The sequence below is a fragment of the Arachis ipaensis genome, chromosome B2, assembly GCF_059453495.1.
Source record: "Arachis ipaensis isolate K30076 ecotype BB chromosome B2, ASM5945349v1, whole genome shotgun sequence".
Classification (NCBI taxonomy): domain Eukaryota; kingdom Viridiplantae; phylum Streptophyta; class Magnoliopsida; order Fabales; family Fabaceae; genus Arachis; species Arachis ipaensis.
In genome coordinates, this window is record NC_142437.1 from 768,672 (window position 1) to 790,869 (window position 22,198).

General features: G+C 36.1%; 1 protein-coding gene and 2 pseudogenes across 1 annotated transcript; 1 reads left to right on the forward strand and 2 right to left on the reverse strand.

Moving 5' to 3' along the window:
* Positions 1-2,314: 2,314 nt before the first annotated feature.
* On the reverse strand, positions 2,315-10,011 carry LOC107626616 (putative lactoylglutathione lyase; annotated as a pseudogene).
* Positions 10,012-13,108: 3,097 nt separating this feature from the next.
* On the forward strand, positions 13,109-14,678 carry LOC148572761 (uncharacterized; annotated as a pseudogene).
* A 6,919-nt stretch (positions 14,679-21,597) lies between these two features.
* LOC148572762 (uncharacterized) lies at positions 21,598-21,993 on the reverse strand. Its single transcript, XM_088504750.1, has one exon. The coding sequence runs from the start codon at positions 21,991-21,993 to the stop codon at positions 21,598-21,600; it is 396 nt and encodes a 131-aa protein (XP_088360876.1).
* Positions 21,994-22,198: the final 205 nt, after the last annotated feature.

Genomic DNA, 22,198 nt, shown 5'->3' on the forward strand with positions numbered 1-22,198 from the left:
GCACAGAAAAGTAGAAGAAAAAATACGTTATCAATGTCCATTTCATTAAGCAAATTCTAGTGCCAAAGCTCTATCATTAGAGAAAATGACGCAAAAAAATCATACACAATACCATAGTTTAAAAATAAATAAATTCAATTCACAGAGGAAGAGGAAAAAAATATTTAGATAAAATCAAACAAGAGACACAAATTTAGGTTCCAGATTGAGAAATGACAACAAATAGAAGATAAAGAAGGAGAACGCATACCTAATTTTCTGAAGGAAGGAGACGTTCGTTGCAGTGCTGGCAGCAGAGTTTGCAGGCGGCGACGTAGGCTGCTAGTGGATAGAATAGTGGCGGTGTGCGTAGAGAAAGCAAAAGGTTGGAGAGAGAGTACAGAGTAGAGAGCACAGCAGCAGCGAAGAGAGGAGTAGAGAGCAGATCAGCATCGAGCTCAAAGGTTGCAGCCTCAACAGCAATAGTAATGGTGTACAATGAAGAGATCAGAGGGATGCTGGAGAAAGAAGTGGCTGCCGTTCTGGTCTAGGACAGGGTGGGAGACTGAGGGGCTATGGAAGAAGAATATTGGAGATTTGAAAATAGTGGGTATTGTTGGGTAAGTAAAGAAAAAATGGGATGTCATAGTCGTTGGGGTATTTTTTGGGGGGTTTGTCACTCATGTATTAATTTGAAATCTTTAGATTTTTCATTTTTGTTAATAGTTTATTAGTTTAACAATATTTTTTTATATTTAAAGATCAAATTAAAATTATGATTAAAAATCAAATATTTCAAATTTAAACAATAAAATTTAAGAGGCTAAATTGGAATAAATTAAAATAGTTTGAATACCTTACGAATAAACTATGTCAAAATATGACAAATTAGAGGATTGGAAATTGAGTATGACTAACTTACATCCTATATATGTATATGTTATAAAAATATATTATAGGTGGGTATTAAACCAAGGATCTCTCACTTAGAGTAAAACCCTAAAAAATACCCTAGAAAATCCTAAAAAATCCTAGAAAACTCCTAGAAAACCCTAAAAAACCCTAAAAAATCCTGGAAAACCCTAGAAAACTTTAAAAAACCCTAGAAAACTTTATAAAAATCCTAGAAAATCCTAAAATAACCTAAGTACCTAACAAACCCTAGAAAACCCTAGAAAATTCAAGAAAACCCCTAAAAAATCCTAGAAAACCCTAGATAATCCTAGAAAACCTTAGAAAATCCTAAAAATCCTAAAAAACACTAGAAAAACCCTAGAAAACCCTTCAAAACCATAGAAAACCTTAGATAACCCTAGAAAACTTTAGAAAAACACTTAAAAACCCTAGAAAACAATAGAAAAATCCTAGAAAACCTTAGAAAAATCTAGAAAATCTTAGAAAAACCCTAAAAATCCCTCTAGTCGATGAAAAATGCGAGGAAGGAAGAGAAGCAAACATCTTGCTGGCACTAGACTCTGTTTTCGAAGAAGGGGAGCTTCTAAAGCGTAGAAGAAAAGGTATCCTTAAAATATTTATAGCAATTGAAGTAAATTAAAACAAATGGCAAATGCACATAGAAGTTTATATTTATAACACAAAGTATCCCTTTCTTTCTGAATGTCAAATGCAGGAGATCTTCACTGGAAGCAAGTATCTTTCAATATGAATTCAAATTTACAGGTAATTGCTAGAAGACCCTCAAAAATCCATCAAAAAATAATAGGCATAGGAGATAATCATAACCACTGATTTTGTTGATATCTCCAATTAAATAATTACATGGAATGTTCTAACAAAATTACAACAGGTTATAGCAAAAATGAAGAGCAAGCACATGGCAGGAACATTCACCAAAAAGAAGAAATGTAAGCTCAAAGTTTCATTCATAACTATTCTTTCCCACAATCTGAAAACCAATGCTTTAAGGTATGGCCTATAAAATCGCAGGTATAGTCACCGGAGTCTACAGTGATGTCCAAGCTTGGCCGGGAAGAGAGAAAGAAGACTTAATAGAAAAGAGGGCATATTTCGGAATTAAAACTGCAGAAAGGATAATAGAGTTTGAATGTGAGAGTAAAAGAGACAAACAGTTCTGGCTTGATGGGATTCAGTATATGTTGAATTGCCGTGCCAAAGCGGCATAAATATAAATAGAAAATAAGAAAAAATAAAATGGCTGATATGGGGTTGCTTTTTCTACTTCTCTTTTACTTTTACTTTGTGAGATGCTTATAAAGATGTACATTTGATAGAATAACTGTAAAATTTCACCAAGGACATTGATAGAGTACAATGATTTCAATGAAGAGGCATATGATCTAGAACCGTTACATTGTCACTCTAATTCCTTCAGGAAATCAGCATTATCAACAAAAGCCTGCATAAGTAATACACAAGTCAAACTTTAAAATACAATAAGATGGTATCATTCTATGCCAAAGTCTCGGGTATAAATGAAAGGGGAACTCAGATGATAGGTATAGAGAAAAAGCAGTAGTGGTAAATAGTATTTTGAGTTATGTTAGGTGTACATATCTTGCATCGCAAGTCATCCGACTCACCCCGTTCAACCGTGGATAGTGTGAGTCGGCATGGTGTTTAAAACAAAATATATTTTCCTAGTATTTCTAACGTTATTTCACATATGATTCATTCCTCTCTAATTACATATCATACACAAACCACCCATGAATTCATCATGATAGTTGACCTGGTTGAAGTCTTAGAAGAAGCACATAATAAATCCCATACAATCAAATAGATGGAAAGGTTATGCATACCAATTTCCAACCATCAGGGTCCGGGGTCCAAGCAAACTGCTATCTTGGTGTTGATAACTGGCAGCGGCCCAGGTTCACGAATAATCTTGCCTCCACACAATTTGATTGCTTCTGCACTCTTATACACATCATTTGTGCCTATTGCAATATGTGCAAACACATAAATGAGTTACATTCTAACAGTAAGATATAGAAAATAGACACGGAGAACAACACAAAAATCAATAAAACCACTTTCGAAAATGGAAAATAAATAGTATCTACCTGTCCATAGCCATTTCCTTTGTCATAATTAGTGATTCCGTAGATATATGTAAGTTCTAGAACAGTGTTCTTATCTTCAGGACCATACCCCATTGTGGCAACTGTATTCTGTAAACCAATCAGAATCAATGACAATTGATAGCTAAAAATCAATAAAATCATGTTTTTTGTTTTTACTTTTTTTCTTCACAAAATCTAATAAGCAAAGGTTACTGAAAATGAAAACAGAAACCAAACAAGCCAACTTGCGCATGATATTAATAATTGCCACCAGCATAAGTTTACCTTGTGCTCAGGATTGTCTTTCCTATGCAGAAGTTTCATGCCAATAGCCTTTTGAAATCCATAAAAAAAAGGAAAAATATTAATACATGAAAGAAAGATGGAATTCACTTCATGAAAGAACCTTTCACATTTTCATCCTAATAGGAGTAGAAAACACTCACTTTCTGATAGAAGACTATGGCATGGTCAAGATCACCTACACGAAGTGACACTTAGCATAGGGGTTCGGAAGTAAGTCCTCTTTCCAAGAGTTCAAATTCATAACCATCAGGATCTTGGATGAAAGAAGTTACTGTGCTGCCACCTTTGACAGGCCCTGGTTCCTTGATAACCTTTCCACCTTTTGCTTTTATCAGATCAACTACCTTGGCAGCCTAGAAATTGGAGTAAGGATAATAATCATCATAATTTAAGTCAGAAATTTGACAGAGACATGCAGCATACATGAAAATTGAGCATCAATAAAAGTAAATGTACCAAAAATCACTCTTAAAAAGACCATTTAGTTTTTAACTTCCTGTGAGAATTTTATAGTTTGAAGATAATAACACACATTGATTAATTGGCTGGTGATGTTAGATAAGCTGGTAACTAATGTTCATGAAAAATATAAATTGGTTCTTAATGCACCAATGTGTTCAATTGGAGACTCTATTTGAGTTTTAAGTTGTTGTTGCATAATTCTACAATATCAACAATCATGCTTTGTTTTCTAATTGTTCTATAATAGGAGCTTACATCTTCAACTACAACACCCAAATGACCAAACTCATTTCCAATGTCATACTTGTCCACTCCATAATCTGCAATGATCAAGAAATACAAACAAGAAACAAGAGAAGCACAAACTATTTTATGCTAAACAAAAGTTTGTATCTTGCACATCTAAACTCACTGTAGGTAAGCTCAACTGTAAAATTGGAATCTTCAGGGCCATATCCAAGAAAAGAATTTGTGTATCTTTCTTCAGGTATATCACGTTTTCTCAACAGCTTCATGCCAAGGCACTTAGTGTAAAACCTAAATATATATACACATTCCAAAAATGTAATCAAGATTCAAGAATATAGTATAATAATTGCATTAATTTAGGGCAATTGAAGCATCATAGGTAGCATACTTTATAGTCTTATCCAAGTCCCCAACACGGTACACAACATGTAAGAATCTTCTATTGTCATTTTTGACCCATTCAAACAAGTTTTGCTCTGGTTGAATTAGATTCTCTGCTGCATTAGCCTCTGCTACTCTAAACAATTCTAAACCTTTTACACCAAATAACAGAGATTGGGAATGTGGAATAGCTGAACAAATTGCCATAACAATTCTGTTAATATAAACAGAGTGATAATATAATTAATTAACTCTAAGTATCAAATGGATAATAATAAAGCTGATGTGAATGGAGGTTAATTACCAAAAGGACCCGAAAGAAGGTGAAAGAGAGCTAGTCTTCTAGAAGGGTTAGGGTTGTAAGAGGAAATGCATATAGTGATAGAAGGAAACTGAAAGAACAAGTTGTTGATAACATTAAGGATGAGGTCATGGCCATTTCCATTGCCATTTGGCAATGTTGTAAATTGCTAATGATGCTAGTTGCCTTGTTCTCTTCTTCCTGACTACCTAAACCAAACAGCTCTATCCACCATGCATCATGCATGGACAGTAATTATTGTTAACGGGATTTTATTAGATTGGGCTTTAGCCCATTGTAACTACAGCGTTTTGTAGAGTTTGGGCTTTTATTTACATCATTGAGTCTGCTCGTTTTAATTTCTTTCATCAATTCATTTGGCAAAACCTTTGTATAAAAATTCAGTCTTAAATTTCCAAATTGCGCATATTTATTATTTACCATCGTGATTTTGTTAGTATACAATATGTGTTGAATCTCAAGAAAGAAGAAAAACATATTGACAAATTAAATTACTAGTTTTGTTAGTATTCGATGATTATTTTAACTTTTAGAAAAAAAAAAGGGTATCGTTGGCATGAATTTTGAGTTGTAAAATGCATGCTCCTACAATCTATGTACAAAACAAAACCACATGGTAAAATACAATGATGTGGTTCTTTTTAGAATAACAAAAGAAGTTTATGCAAGAATTGGCCTAGTTTATTACCATTGCAACTTGGGGGTAGATGGGGGAAGAAGGTTGAAGATACAGACTAAAAACAAAGATTGAAGATGTATAATTTTTAAGGTAAAGTATATTTTTTGTTCTTGAAATTTGTTAAAAATTTTAAAAATATTCTTAAGTTTTAATTTGTTTCAATTTTATCTTTAATTTTTTCGATTTGCATCAATTTTATCCTTATTCTCAAATTTTCTGATCAAACTATGGTCAACACTATTTTTTTTTCAATTTTACCCTTCAAAATCTATTTACTTTCATCATTTCCAAAATATTATTTTGTCTCTCTTCCAAATACCCCATCACCAAACCCCTTACCACTACCGCCACTATTATCATCATATCTTCCCCTTAATCTTATTTCTAAACAGAATAAAGAAAAGAAATCGAAAAATCTCAATAAACTGATTCAAAAAAATAAAAATGGCAGAAGATTATAACCTTCATAATCAAGAACAAGAACAACAACAACAACCCACCAAGTTGCTCTAATTCAAAGACTCACTTCAACCCGAGTTAATGCAGTTCTTTGTACTTTGCAGCTCGAAAACTCTCGTGAGAAAATTAAAGACAAGCTTAAAATTTGAATGGACAAAGAATCGCACAACAACGAAGTGAGGACCGAACCTAAAAAGTTATTTGTTGAAAGGGACAGAACCTGAAGTCTCGGCATCGTCCCTATTTGTTGAAGGGAATAACCCTCCGATGGAATTCTTCTCGGCGTTGACGTGAACGTGGTTGATGGTGATCGGAATCCAAGGATTTTCTAGAGTTTTCTAGGGTTTTTCTAGGGTTATCTAGGGTTTGCTAGGTTTTTTCTAGGGTTTTCTAGGGTTTTTTAGGATTTTTTGGGTTTCTAGGGTTTTTTTATAGTTTTTAGGATTTTTAGGGTTTTTCTAGGATTTTCTAGATTTTTCTAGGCTTTTCTAGGGTTTCTCTATTATTTTCTAGCGTTTTTTAGGATTTTTCTAGTGTTTTCTAGGATTTTTTAGGGTTTTTCTAAAGTTTTCTAGGGTTATCTAGGGTTTTCTAGGATTTTTTTAGGGTTTTCTAGGGATATCTAAGATTTTCTAAGGTTTTTTTAGAGTTTTCTAGGATTTTCTATATTTATCTAGGGTTATCTAGGATTTTCTAAGGGTTTTAGGGTTTTCTAGGATTTTTAGGATTTTTTATGGTTTTTTAGGGTATATTAGGGTTTTCTAGAGTTTTTTAGGGTTTTCTAGGGTTTTATAGGTTTTTCTATGATTTTCAAGGATTTTCTAGGTTTCTAGTGTTATCTATGGTTTTCTAGGATTTTCTAAGATTTTTTTAGGATTTTCTAAGGCTTTTTTAGGATTTTCTAAGGTTTTTTTAGGGTTTTCTAGGATTTTCTAGGTTTTTTCTAAGATTTTCTAGGATTATCTAGGGTTTTTTAGGATTTTCTAGGGTTTTCTAGGGTTATCTAGGGTTTTCTAGGATTTTCTAGGATTTTTTAGTATTTTCTAGGGTTTTCTAGGATTTTTTAGGATTATCTATGGTTTTTTTTTACAGATTTTTAGGATTTTCTAAGATTTTCTAGGGTTTTCTAGGGTTTTTTAGTATTTTCTAGTTTTTCTTGGGTTTTCTAGGGTTATCTAGGGTTTTCTAGGCTTTTCTAGGTTTATCAAGGATTTTCTAGGGTTTTCTAGAATTTTTTAGGGTTTTCTAGGATTTTTCTAGAGTTTTCTAGGGTTTTCTAGGTTATTTAGGGTTTTCTAGGATTTTCTAAGATTTTCTAGGACTTTCTAGGTTTTTTCTAAGGTTTTCAAGGTTTTTCTAGGGTTTTCTAGGGTTTTTAAGATTTTCTAGGGTTTTCTAGTTTTTTCTACGATTTTTTAGGATTTTTCTAATCTTTTTCAAGATTTTTTTAGGGTTTTCTAGGGTTTTTCTAGGTTTTTTTTAGGGTTTTCTAGGATTTTTAGGATTTTCTAGGTTATCTAAAGTTTTCTAGGGTTATTTAGGTTTTTCTAGGGTTTCCTAGAGTTATCTATGATTTTTTAGAGTTTTTTAGGATTTTCTAGGGTTTTTAGGATTTTCTAGGGTTATCTAGTGTTTTCTATGATTTTCTAGGGTTATCTAGGGTTTTTTAGAGTTTTTTTAGGATTTCCTAGGGTTTTTTAGGGTTCTCTAGGTTTTTTCTAGGGTTTTCTAGGGGTTTTAGGGTTTTCTAGGATTTCTAGGGTTTTTCTAGTATTTTCTAGCATTTTTTAGGGTTTTTCTAAAGTTTTCTAGGGTTATCTAGGGTTTTCTACGGTGTTTTAGGATTTTCTAGGGTTTTTAGGAAATTTTAGGGGCTTTTAGGATTTTCTAAGGTTTTTTAGGATTTTCAGGATTTTCTTAGGTTTTTCTAGGGTTATCTAAGGTTTTCTAGGATTTTTTAGGGTTTTCTAGGATTTTTTAGGGTTTAGTAGTTTTTTCTAGAGTTTTCTAGGGTTATCTAAGATTTTCTATAAGTTTTAGAGTTTTCTAGGATTTTTTAGGGTTTTATTGGTTTTTCTAGGGCTTTTCTCGAGTTTTCTAGGGTTATCTACGATTTTCTAGGGTTTTTTAGAGTTTTTTAGGGTTTTAGGGTTTTCTTAGGTTTTTTAGTGTTTTTTAGGATTTTCTAGAGTTTCCTAGGGTTTCCTAGGGTTTTTCTAGGATTTTCTAGGATCTTCTAGCGTTTTCTAGGATCTTCTAGAGTTTTCTAGGGTTTTTAGGATTTTCTAGGTTTTTTTAGAATTTTCTAGGGTTTTTCTAGGGTTTTCTAGTGTTATCTAGGGTTTTCTAAGATTTTTTAGGGTTTTTCTTAGATTTTCTAGGGTTATCTAGGATTTTCTAGGGTGTTTTGGAGTTTTCTGGTATTTTCTCGGGTTTGTTTGGGTGCTTAGGTTTTTTTAGAGTTTTCTAGTGTTTTTAGGATTTTCTAAGATTTTTAGGATTTTCTAGGGTTTTTTGTATTTTCTATGACTTTTTAGGGTTTTCTAGTGTTCTTTAGTGTATTTTAGGATTTTCTATGGTTTTTCTAGGATTTTTTAGTGTTATCTAGGGTTTTCAAGGATTTTTTTTGGTTATCCAGGATTTTTTAGGGTTTTTCTAGGATTTTCTAAGGTTTTCAAGGTTTTTCTGGGGTTTTTCATGGTTTTCTAGGTATTTTTAGGAGTTTTTTTTATGGTTTTTAGGATTTTTTTTTTAGAGTTTTTCGAGGGTTTTCTAGATTTTTCTAGGGTTTTCTAGGGTTTTTCTATTGTTGTCTAGGGTTTTTCTAGAGTTTTCTAGGGTTTGCTAGGATTTTTGTAAAGTTTTCTAGGGTTATCTAGAGTTTTCTAGGGTTTTGTAGGATTTTTCCATGATTTTTTAGGGTTTTCTAGGATTTTCTAGGGTTTTTCTAGAGTTTTCTAGGATTATCTAGGGTTTTCTAGGGTTTTAGGATTTTTCTTGGATTTTCTAGGGTTATTTAGGATTTTCTAGGGTTTTCTAAGGTTTTGTAGGGTTTGTTAGGGTACTTAGAATTTTTTAGGATTTTCTAGGATTTTCTAGGATTTTTAGAATTTTCTATGGGTTTTTAGGATTTTCTTAGGGTTTTCTAGGGTTCTTTAGTGTTTTTTAGGATTCTCTAAGGTTTTCTAGGTTTTTCTTGGTTTATCTAGGGTTTTTTGGTGTTTTCTAAAGTTTTCTAGGGTTTTCTAGGATTTTAGGATTTTCTAGGGTTTTTTATGGTTTTTAGAAATTTTTAGGGGTTTTCTAGGATTTTTTAGATTTTTCTAGGATTTTTCTATTATTTTCTAGGGTTTTTCTAGGATTTTCTAGTATTTTTCTAAAGTTTTCTAGGGTTATGTAGGGTTTTCTAGGATTTTTCATTATTTTTTAGGGTTTTTTAGGGTTTTCTAGGATTTTTTTAGGATTTTTTAGGATTTTCTAGAGTTTTGCACTAAGTGAGAGGTCCTTGGTTTAATACCCACCTATAACATATTTTTATAAAGTATACATATATAGGATGTAAGTTAGTCACACTCAATTTCTCCTCCTCTAATTTGTTATATTTTGACATAGTTTATTATTAAAATATTTAAACTATTTTAAATTATTCCAATTTAGTCTCTTAAATTTTATTGTTTAAATTTTAAATATTTGATTTTTAATCATAATTTTAGTTTTATCTTTAAATATAAAGAAATATTGTTAAACTAATAAACTATTAACAAAAATAAAAAATCTAAAGATTTCAAATTAATACATGAGTGACAAACCCCCCAAAAAATACCCCAACAACTAGACATCCCATTTTCTCTTTGCTTATCCAACAATATCCACTACTTTCAAATCCCCAATCTTCTTCTTCCAGTCCCTGAGTTTCTCGCTCTGTCATAAACCAGAACGGCAGCCACTTCTTTCTCCAGCATCCCTCCAATTTTTTCATTGCACACCGTTGTTGTTACTGTTGACGCTGCAACCTTTGAGCTCGATGCCGATCTGCTCTCCTCTCCTCTCTCCGCTGCTGTTGCGCTCTCTACTCTGTACTCTCTCCAACCTTTTGCTTTCTCTACGCACACCGCCGCTGTTTTATCCATTAGCAGCCTCCGCCGCCGCCTGCAAACTATGCTGCCAGCACTACAACGAACGTCTCCTTCCTTCAAAAAATTAGGTATGTGTTCTCCTTCTTCATCTTCTATTTTTTGTCATTTCTCATTTTGGAACCTAAATTTATGTCTCTTGTTTTATTTTATCTAAATATTTTTTCTCTTCCTCTGTGAATTGAATTTATTTATTTTTAAACTATTTTATTTTGTATGATTGGTTTGTGTTATTTTCTGGAATGATAGAACTTTGGCACTAGAATTTGCTTAATGGAATGGACATTGATGGCGTGTTTCTTCTTCTACTTTTCTGTGCATCTCTTGATTTTTGATTAATTGATTATTGAATATTGATGACTTGATCAGTTAAGAATATGGATTAGTTCAATTTTTAAATTTCTTTGTTCATTTATCTTTTTTATTAGACTAGTTCTGGGTTGCCTCGTTATGAGATGAAAATACAGTGCGATTAAACTTTATTCAATTCAGTGAGAGCTTTTTAATATTTGTGATGTGTTCTTCCCAAATAGAGGCTTAATTTGCTTGTGTATGATTAAACCTTGCTGCTTTATAAAAGAATGAATTAGTTAACATTCTGGGGCCTTAATTTGCTTGTCATTTAATGAGACTCTTTTATGGCTATGCAATTGATGACTGCTTGTTAAACCAACCATATTCTTGTCTTTTATTATTGTCTATGTTAATTTGTTAATAGAAATATATCAGATCACACAGAATATTATTATTCATTGAAAAAGTTGAGAAGTTGAAGAAACACAGTCTCTGGGATCACTTTCATCCCATTTTGGATTAAAAAAATTAATAGTTTACAATCAAAAGATGTCAATGAAGAAAATAAGTTAAGCAAAAAAAGAGAAAGAAATAAAAAGAGAAAGAAAGAAGGAAGAAAGAAAGTTGAGATATACATTGATATAAAGGACATCTAAAAATATATTGTGATGACTAAAAGATATCTCTATATATGTATCATGTTACTAAATGCTACAAAGGGAATGGACATATAACAAAAGATGGAGAAAAAATAATAAAGAATGTTGTGAGAAAATATTGAGTGATTGCTTTGGGAGATGACAAAAAGCTATCCATCTGCTGTAATTTTTTGTCTATTAAATAATAATGTAGATTAAAATGACGATAGGTGAAAACTTTTAATGAATGTTGGAGACCTGTATATGAATGTTGCAAATTATATTATGTAGGATATTTGTGTCTTTATTTATAGTCTATTGTAGACATAGTTATCAAACCCGGCTCGACTCGCCGATTCGACTGAAAACCCGATCACTCGGTCACCTGACTAGATCGAGCCACTCATTCAATTGATTGTGCAACAGACCTGGTTCGACCCGACGGGTTTTCGTGAAACCCGATGACCCAGCTGATTAATTTAACCCGGTCCAGGTCGTTTTTATTTTTTTTTCTTTTTAATACCTGAAACAGCGTCGTTTCATAACCCCTTCCTCCCCTTCACCTTTCAATGAAACTCTATGCCCAAATGCCAAATCTAAGACTCTTGAATTTCTGTGCTCTCTCCGTCTCTAGCTCGGCAGTCAGAACTCAGTACTCAATAGTCCCTCTCTCGTCTCTCCCCTCACCTTGACACTCTCAGTCTCTCACGGCCTCACCTCGTCGCTCTCTCAGTCTCTCACCTCGTCCACTCACCTTGGTCGTCGTCACGGTCCCATGCCCCTGCGCTCGCTTCGCTGGCGGCAGAAGCAAATGGAACCGCATCTGGTCCCTCGGGTGGTGGTGGTGGTCATCTTCTTGCTTCTCACGGTCTCTATCTCACACCTAGTCTCGATCTCTCACTTCCCTACGCTCTTCATCACCGGTAACAGAGGCAACAGATCCCGGTGAACTGGTTTTCGTTGTCGTCTTCTTGCTTTGAGCCTTGCCGTCAGCTTCTTCCTCGCCATCAGCTTCTCCTTCGCTCTCAGATTCCTTCGTGCAACCCGATTTGGTGAGTTTTCCCTGTTCTTTCTGTTTCAATTTTGTTGTTGCATCACTGCACTTTGATTTTGTTGCCAAAATAATTTGTTGCTGAATGTGTTGCTGAAATTTGTTATATCATAGTTTATGTTTTTGTTGCTGCGTGAAAGTTATCATAGTTATCAAAGCTGAATTTGTTGCTAGAACTCTAGAAGTAGAATTTGTTGTTAAGTTGAATTTGATGTTGAACCTATCATAAATGTGGTTGTTACTAGAAGTAGAATTTGTTACTGGATAACTGACTTGAGTTGAATTTGTTACTGAACCTTCTTGTTGTGTTGCTTAAAAAATGCTAAATCTTTTGTTGCTCTATGTTAAGGGATAAGAGATAAGAGAGTTAGTCAATAACAAAATCAGTTTGGTACAGTTAGTTAGGGTTTGTTATTCTGATGTCTGATCTTTTTCTCTTTTTCAACTCTGTTATAACTAAAGCTCTTGCATCCCTCTAAGAGGTGTGTAGAATTGATTCATTGATGGAAGAATAAGATGAAGTTAATTCAGTTCACTAGTTTCTTGTACCTCTCTCTTCAAACTCTTCTTTCTCTGTTTCAGATGTTCTGCATAACATCATAATGCAGTGTTTCTTATGGAAGATATAGATGCAAATCAAAGTGAGGAAAATGTTGATCAAGCTCCAAATTTGTCCTATGAAAATATAGATGTCGATTTTAAGATCACTTGGACTTGATTATCGATTATGTTATCTTTTGCTTACTCTTGTTTATTTAAATAAAGAAATTATTTTGTACTAGAAACTAGTTTATTATCTATTTTTGCATCATTAGTTGTCTAAAAATTAACATTTGATTATTATTATTATTATTATGTTTGTAAAGACTTGCATTTTAAGTTTTAATATGTAATTTTAATTTCATTTATATAATTTTATATTTTTTAAATTATGACCGGGTCAACCGAGTGAATCAGTGATCCATCGGTTTAACTAGTGACCCGGTCATATGACCGGGTGGATTGCCGATTCAGTTCTGATAACTATAATTGTAGATTTGTAGCCCTTTTTTCTTACTATATAAGTTTTAGTATATTAAAGGCAAAATTTCCAAGGCGTAGAGCGAAGAAAATGGTCAAACAATCAACTCAATTGAAGGAACTTAAAACCCAAATGCAGCAACCTCAATTCAAAGAGCTTGAAATCGAAGGTACAGCAAAATCAAATAACAAATTTCTTGATCAGCATAAAGTTTTCACTATTTATTTATTTTTATTAAACCTCTACCTGTGTGTTTGTGGCAGTGGAGCGTCAAATCAGTGCAATTAAGGTGGTTCGTAATGTTGAGATTGAGCGATTGTTGATGGAACTTCGTTTGGTTCGGTCGTGTTTCAGTGAGGAACAGCTCCGGAAGCCAATGCTGCAGGTCTTCGAAGAAACCTTACCGAATCCCTCAATTGTGAAAGATGAAGGGAATGGAAAATTTGATGTGAAGTAGAAAGAGAGAGGGAGCAGAATGTCCATGACTTGTGGTGGTGTAGGAAGAGATTTGCACGCTTCTCTATTCTAGAGGCTTTCGATTGCTTTTCCTTCGGAATGTCCTTTTTCGGTTCCTCAGTTTGGTGATTTTGAATACTCTAGCAATACTGGTAGTGTTTTCTCTTTCGATTTAACTCATTTTATATCTGAATTAAAGTTTCCTAAATTGAATTTAAAAAAATGGAAATGTATGTTACGAAACATACTATTGTTCTGCCCCTTAAAATGTTTGAGTTCCTTCAATTTTGAACGATTTTACTATAGATATTATAGTTCTTATACATTTTGGCATAGATTGTAGTTGATACTTGTTAGTTTACTTCTTTGTTGGTAGGGAGAACAAGATTTCTTGGTGATGAAAATCTTCATTGTAAGGACTTTGTATGTTCTCTATCTTTTCTGTGCACTTTGATTAATTGTATTTTGTAACATCCTTAGCTGGCTTGTTTGGGTCACTTACATTGGACTTGATGCGACATAAAATTAGGGTAGCTGTGTAGGAGCAACATTAATATAGCACTTCCATTCTCATTTCCATGATGTGCTGAAGCATCCACGAATTGATTTGAATGAGAAATGTTGCTATTCATTTAGGATCCTTTCATGTGCAGATGGAAGAGAACTTGTCTCTATTACTAGTTTCATTGCATACACTGCTAAATCTATTATGAATAACTTAAACAGCTTGCAAATAAAAACTAATTAGTGATTGCAATGTATTGTGATAATATGAATTGATTGAATGTCTGTTACATAGGTTTTTAAGGAGCCATGTGAAGCTCAGACTCTCACAAGTCAAGAAGGTCTTCAGACTCCCAATGTCCGAATTTTCTCCCTTTATTTTTTACTTTCTGTTTTTTATGGATGACTTTATGAACTCTAGTATTCATTGCTGAGGCTATTTTTTAAACAGTTGTGATTGATTTGGATTTGTTGCCTTTTGCAGGTGAGTAGTCAGCGCTTGTCTGTTGGGATGACACCCAAAACCCTTAGGCTGCTGAAACCTAGCGAGATGCTTCTCTCTGTCCATGGATCACCTTTTGGTGTTTACAAGGAAAATAACATGGAAGCTATATATGGTATGAAGCAAATGATCTATTTGAAACTATTGCTATATCTTGTTCATTTAGTTTCCTTGTTTCATGAAGAGATACTTTTCTAAAAATAAACTAACAAGAATGGTACTCGAAAGTTTATGCCGCTAATAAAAATAACCTAGAAAGATAACAAATAAGCTCCAAAAGATTTAAAAAGTAAGAAAACTAACTGGATATTAGTTATATTTTTTCATAAAATACTTTAGATATTAGATTTCGATGCGATTTTTTGCAAGTATTATTAGAAAAATGAGACTTTGTCATAGTTAAAATTTGGTGATTTGTCAAGGAATTTTTCAATGTTTTTTGTGAATGATTGAATTTAAAATAAAACGCACAAGTTGTTTGCTAAATACAAAATTCCTTTATCATTTATGTAAAAAAACATATGATATTTTTGTTAATTTTGTCACGTTTTTAAATCTTTTGAGACTTCTTTGTCATTCATAGAAATCTTATTTGGTTATTTTTCATAGCGATATGAGTTTTTTGGTGCAATTTCGATAGTTTAACTTGTTCCTAATAGCATGTGAGCTATTTTTAGCTCAATTTGTTAGTTACTTTATAAGCTAAGCTCTTAAGCCGGTGAGCTATTGAGCTTGAGCTAAAAATTTGAGCTCATTTATTAAATGAGTCAAACTTAACTTTGCTATATTCCATGAGCAGGATTTGGTGGAGTTGATGGAAGGTATACCGGTTCGGAATTCCACAAAATACTTCCGTTGTTAGTATAGCCCAACCGATAATCAATCCTCAATCCCAAATTAAGAAAGGGTGGTTGTCACAAGTGCTAACCACAAATAAGAATGTAACCAGAGTATTTAGACTCCGGGTCGTCTCACGAAGAATGGGCAAGCATGTGCATTAGCATTGATCAGAAATACAGGGTTGAGAATCATGGTGATGAAAATTAACTACCAAGCATGTCATGCAAGAAATCTTAAAATGCAAGAAACTCTAAATTTAAGCAATTAACTAAATCAAGAACTAGCAACTAAGAATTTTGGTTTTTCAAATATGAATCAAAGGTACTCTTGACTAAGCATGGGAATTGGGGTCTCTATCCTTGTCTTCAACTATAATTAGCCAATTGTGACGAACCAAACTCACTAAGTCTACCTCAAAGAACCTTAAGTACGTAACATTTACTCCTAGGGTTGAGGTACGTCAAGTGGTTTGACCAATTTCAACCCATAAGTCCCAACCAATCTACTAATTAGTAGTGGGTTGGTGTTAATGGGTGTCAATTTGGTCACTAAGGGTTCTCCAATCAACAATCCAATGAGACCCAATGACTCAAGGTCACCCAATTCTCATAACTTAGACCAAGAGTAATAGAAACTACTCCATAATTAAAGCAAACATTTCATCAAATACATATAATACACTAAATAGAGACATGTTCAAATTACAATTAAATTGAGAATTACGAGGACCCACTAATAATCATCTATAGAAACTACACAATTAACACTAGCAATCACAAGAAGCATCAACATATTCATAGAAATCAACACCCACAATGTTCATGAATTGGGGTAGAAAATTTATAAGCAACAAGACAACATAATCAAGATAAGATCTAAACAAAATAACACTAGAGGATTCAAATTGAGTAAACAAGAGTATCAAACAACAAGATCCAATCCAGTAATTTCACAATGGGAGATCAAAATCAAGCTAGATCTAGGGAGGAAGAAGAGTTTCCTCTCTAGATGAACAAAAACTACCCAAAAACTCAAAATGTGTCTAAGTGTCTAATGTGTGATCCCCCCCTTGCTCCTACAATCCCTGGGTCATTTCCATGCAGAGCTAGCCTTCAATTAGGCCCCTCCAGGCCTCAGAAATCGCCAGCCACAATTTCATTAATGAGGTCACGTGCTGGTCACGACGCATGTGCGCCAGGTGCGCGCGCGCGCCGATGAGCTCCTGAATCCACGCGTACGCGCACGGTACGCGTGCGCGCCGATGACGATTCTTCCAATGTACACGGGAACGTCAGATATATGCGAGTGGCCACAATAGTACGCATCCACGCGTGCGTGCCAGGTGCACGTGCGCGTCGATGACTGAACTCCAAGGCTCCAAAGCTCCATTTTTCTTCACTGGTGCATGCTTCCTTCTCCTCTTCTAGACCAATCTTGCTCTGAAACTCTAAAATCACTGAACAAACACGTCACGGCATCGAGTGGTAATAGAAGAGATCAAAATATAGCAATTCCGGCTCAAATAAGCTTGTTTTCAATCACAAGGTCAAACACGGATGGAGATACAAAACCATGCAATTCAAGTGGATAAGTGCGGAATATATTGACAAAATCCCCTCAAATCAGCACAAGATAAACCACAAAATTAGGGTTTATCAAACCTCCCCACACTTAAACCATGCATGTCTTCATGCTAAAGATAAGAAGACCAAAGGATATAGGGAAAAGAGAGTTGTGGAATGCAACTAATGCAAATGCATCTACCTACTTGGTCAAGGGTGAATCTATCCTCCAAGAATATATGGGAATACATAGGGTTAAGGTGACATGATAGTCCAAGAATCCTACCAATTAAAAGCATCACAATGCGGTGAACATAACTTGCAAGATGTACGCTTGTGAAAGCCGGGAACAAGAAGTTGAGTATCGAACCCTCACCGGAAGTGTATCCGCTCTATTCGCTCAAGTGTATAGGGTTCGCCACTCAATTCCCTTCCAATCATGCTCTCCAAGATTTGTCCTTCATCTAACAATCAACAATTATTTTAATGCATGCATACAGTTATCATGAGGTCTTATTTTCGGTTGTAATGGGGCTAGGGTGAGGGTAAGGATGCATGTATGGCCAAGTGAGCTTAAGATTTGTATCTTTGATTAGCTTAGATCCTCACCTAACACATACAATAACCTATGCAATTCTAATACATAACCTAGCTACCCAATTATCCACTTTTCCTCATGCTCATGTATTTCTCTTTAGTTCTTCATCTGCATGCATTGGTGATCATTGGCTTTGCCTTGGGGTAATTTGTCCCCTTTTCATTGTTTCTTTTTCTATGTTTTTGTCTCTTTTGTTTTTCTCTTTTTTTTTTCTATTCTTTTTTTTTTTTACATTCTTCCTTTTCTTTCTTTTTGTTTCTCTTTGCTTGTCCCCTTCTTTTTGGGGATTTTATGTACAAGAGTGCTAATGCATGCGGTCCAATCATTCAATACATAAGTATGTTCTTACCTCCCAAAATTTTTTTCATTACAATTACAAAAACCTACCTTTACATCTACCCAAGTTCCCAGGAATTCCCTCCCAATTGAATAACACACACCCTCACTCACCTAAGCTAATCAAGGATCCAATTCCAGGGACATTCATTGTTTTCCGCTTAGGGGTGTTGACGTGCTAAAATTAAGAACAAAAGGGATTATTATGGGCTCAAAGTTGGTTAGCAACGGTAGATAAGGGTTAAGGCTATTTTGGGGAAGTGACTATTGAAATGATGGCCTCAATCATGTAAATGCATTCATTCACCAAATAAAGGACATATAGAGTCAGACAAATCAAGGATTACACTCATGGAAAGAGAACGTTCGCACACAAGAAGAAAAATAAGTAGTCATAAGATGTGACCACGCCATTAGGCTCAAGTCCCACAAGCTTGTGTTCTTAACTCAACAATCATGTTCCAAAGTACATTCTTCTAGCAAGTTTATCACAAAAATTTTTTTTTTTCAATTAATTGGTAGGGTGCCCTAAAAACACATTTTCTCATAAAAGGAAGTTATTACTTTGACCAAGTGTAAACTAACTATCATGCAAGGAGTATTCACAAGCAAAAGTTAACTAACATGCAATCTACTGACTAATCAAGAAAATCCATGGGTGAGGAAGAGATGGTTACCCATGGAGATCGGTCGAACGACCTCCCCACACTTAGAATATAGCACGGTCCTCCGTGCTACTAGCAATGCGCAAAGGAAGGTCGGGACCGGAACTAGCACTATCCTCTTCATCGGAGCTCCCGTCAGTTGGGTTCAAAGTGGATGTGAATATTTCGGATTCCTTCAGTTTGGGGGTAACACAACACAGAAGCTTCTTGATGTAAGTATAGCGGCATTGGTTGCGCCGCTCATATCTATCAATCTTCTGGTGGAGATCTTCAATTCGTTGATGGGTGGATCTTTGTGGTAGTAGTGATGATGATGTGGAAGGAAAAATAGGCTGCGGGGTAATGTCAAGACTTGGGGTAGTCAAGGGAAGCTGTAAGTATCTCCCACTCGGGACTACATCGCCCTTGGCCAGAATTATAGCCTTCGTGTCCGTGGTCTCCCAAGGAACACCCGCTGCAGTGACTAAAGAAGATAGCAATGCTGGAAATAGCAAATTACCCTGACCATGGACTTGACTCATTGCTTGTTGGACAAGAAGTGGAATGTTCACCGGTCTCTTTGTGAGAACACACCAAACAAGCAAGGCAAGATCCGCCATGAAGGACAACTTGTGGGTGCTAGGTAGCACATAGTGGGAGAGGATCTGGGCCCAAGCTCTAGCTTCTACAGTAAGGTAACGTGCATCGATGCACTTGGGCTGCATCCAAAGTCGTCCTTGGGTCCAAAATGTCTCTGGCTCAGCGATGACTCGAAGAATTGAGTCCCAATCAAACCTAAATGCACTCCGCTGACGTAAGACCTCTTGGTATCCATCCATTTCCCTTGGTACCGGTAGGACATTAAGCACTTGCTGAATAGCCTCTTCTAAAATCGGGACTTGCTTTCGGTGCACATATACTGACTGAAGAGATGAGAGGTGGTAGTTGGTATAAAACTCTACCACCCACGAGAGATTGACCTCTTGTGGTTTTCTCAGAAGAAAATCCCATCCTCGCTGCTCGATGCGGGGTAGGATACAATGGGCAATCTTGTTCGGAGGGGTGAGTAGATGCTCAGCATGATAGTTCCGATCAACCATGGCGGAGAACACAAGTTCACAGAAACGGTTGGGGAACCTTGAAAAGTCCCTTTCCGGATTGTTCTTCTCTTTTTCATCAATAGGAGCGGATGCCTTCACTTTCTTAGAAAGAGGTTTGGCTCCTAGTGTAGGATGCGCCTTGGAGGATGACTTTTGGGGCGCCCTTTTTGTGGCCGGTTTCCTTGGTTCCTTCCCCTTGCCTTTTTTGGTGGCCATTCTGAAAAAGGAAAGAGAACGGAAAACATTAAACCCAAATAATCATCTCATGGAAAACATCATGCAAGTGAGAAGTAGTGCCCAGAGTAAATTGTGGATCTTGAAGACGCGACAGCTGCACATGTGATCAAGAACAACTAAAGAAGCATGGGTCACAACACTTAGCATGGGATGCAAGAGTGAATAATGCATGCAATGTGGCATAAGAAGAGTGCACTCAAGTATCCAAAAGAAAGAACAAGTCATGTGAAGTGAGCATTCAATTGGTGAGCATAAAGTAGAATGGCTCAATATGCTTGAAAGATGGCAAGTGAATGAGGAAGAAGCACTAAACTGCGGGTACAAGACCAAAACAAACAAAAATGGCATGTGTGCATTTCCTCGAACACTTGGCGTGCAATTAACAAGTAATGAGCAAATATAAGAAACTCGCTCAATTAAAGCCTCAAAATGAAACATCAATCATCAACACAAGATCACTTACTTACAAAGTCATCAAATGACAACAACAAGATCTACTCAAGCAAATTAAAGTTCAAGTTCATCATCCATGGAGAAATAAGAAAGGAAAAATCAAATGAACAAGCAACAAGCAAATAAAAGTAAGAGAGAAATAAGAAGGTACTAAAAGAAGCATGCAACTAAAAGAAGAAAATGTGAAAAGAAAGTAAGAGATGAGAGTAGAAGAAGTAAAACCTTGAGAGGGAGAGAGAGGAAAGATGGGGTTCTTGCAAAAGGAGAAGAGGGGAAGAGAAATGTAGGGCCACCGGAGGCGGTGGTGGTTGCCGGTGGGTGAGCGGAGACAATGTAAGTGAAGTATGGAAGAAGAGGAAAGAGTAAGTAGTGGAAGAAGAGAGAATTAGAAAAGAGATGAGAGGAGGGACGAAGCAGGGGCGCGCAGTTTAAAGCTGGGCTGCGCGGCCGGCGCATGCGCGGATAGCGCGCTAGCGCGCCGATAAGGGTTGTACCAGAGAGTAAGGCCTACTCTGGGCCTACCCCGTGCCAATCTTTGCGCGCCCAGAGTAGGCCTAACTCTCTGGATGTTGTACCAGAGTTGGCGTGCGGCATAAGCGACGTGGACGCGCACAGTGCGCGTTCGCGCGTATGAAGAGGGTGGCGACCGACGCGGACGCGCCAGGTGCACTTGCGCGTCAGGTCGCGGGCATAGAGCAGGCACGACTTTGGCACAACTCTCTTGTTTTTGTACCAGATAGCTCAGAATACACACACGACGTACGCGCACGGTACGCTTGCGCGTCGATAGCGAGACAGCAGGGTTGCGCGCAGGCGCCACGTATGCTTGCGCGTGGGCCGCCTAACACGAAGTGGGCACAAAAGAGGCACAACTCTCTGGTTTTTTATACCAGAGTATAAATGCACCACCGGCGCGCGCGCGCACGGCGCGCTAGCGCGCGGATGCCCATTTTCCCCCCTTCTTTTTTTTTTGTTTTTTTTTTTTAACAACACAGGAAAAAAAAATGTAATTCAACATACTCTTGGCATACAATCAACTAGATAGGTTGAGAAAACACTCACAAAATCATACAACACTCAAGATGAAATATTTCAACAACACAACCAATACAACAAAGATTGCCAAGGTTGACAAAATCCTAATGAGTATCACAACATTCAAACAAATTCAACTATACATATCATATCAACATATATCAAAACAAGCTCAACAATCATCAAAAATCATGGAATTCACAAGTATCTAAGCTAGAAACAAGAAAGTATATACAAGAATGATCATACCGCGATGGGGTGTCTCCCACCCAGCACTCTTCTTTTACGTCCTTAAGTTGGTCGATCCTGTGCTCAAGCTTCCTCTTCTTTTGGGGCATCCTCCAGGAGGAGCACTTCCACTTCCTTGGGTGATTTGTAGCCATGGTACTTCTTTACTCTATGGCCATTCACCTTGAAGGTTGTCTTACTTTGAGGATCAAACAGCTCCACTACACCATAGGGTTTAACTTCCTTCACCTTAAAGGGACCTTCCCATCTTGAATGGAGCTTTCCAGGCATAAATCTAAGCCTCGAGTTGTAGAGGAGAACTTCGTCACCTTCTTGAAAATCTTTCTTCCGAATGTGGTGGTCATGGAATGCCTTAGTCTTTTCCTTGTAAATCCGGGCATTTTCATATGCCTCTATTCTAAGATATTCAAGCTCCTCTAACTGCAATTTTCGGGCTACACCCGCCTTGGTGATGTCCATATTACACTGCTTCACTGTCCAATAGGCTTTGTGTTCAACTTTCACTGGGAGGTGGCATGCCTTACCATAGACGACCCGAAAGGGGCTCATCCTTAACGGTGTCTTGTAGGCCGTCCTGTATGCTCACAATGCATCTCCCAACCGAGTGCTCCAGTCCTTCCTTTGTGGGTTTACCACTTTCTCCAGGATTCGCTTAATCTCTCAG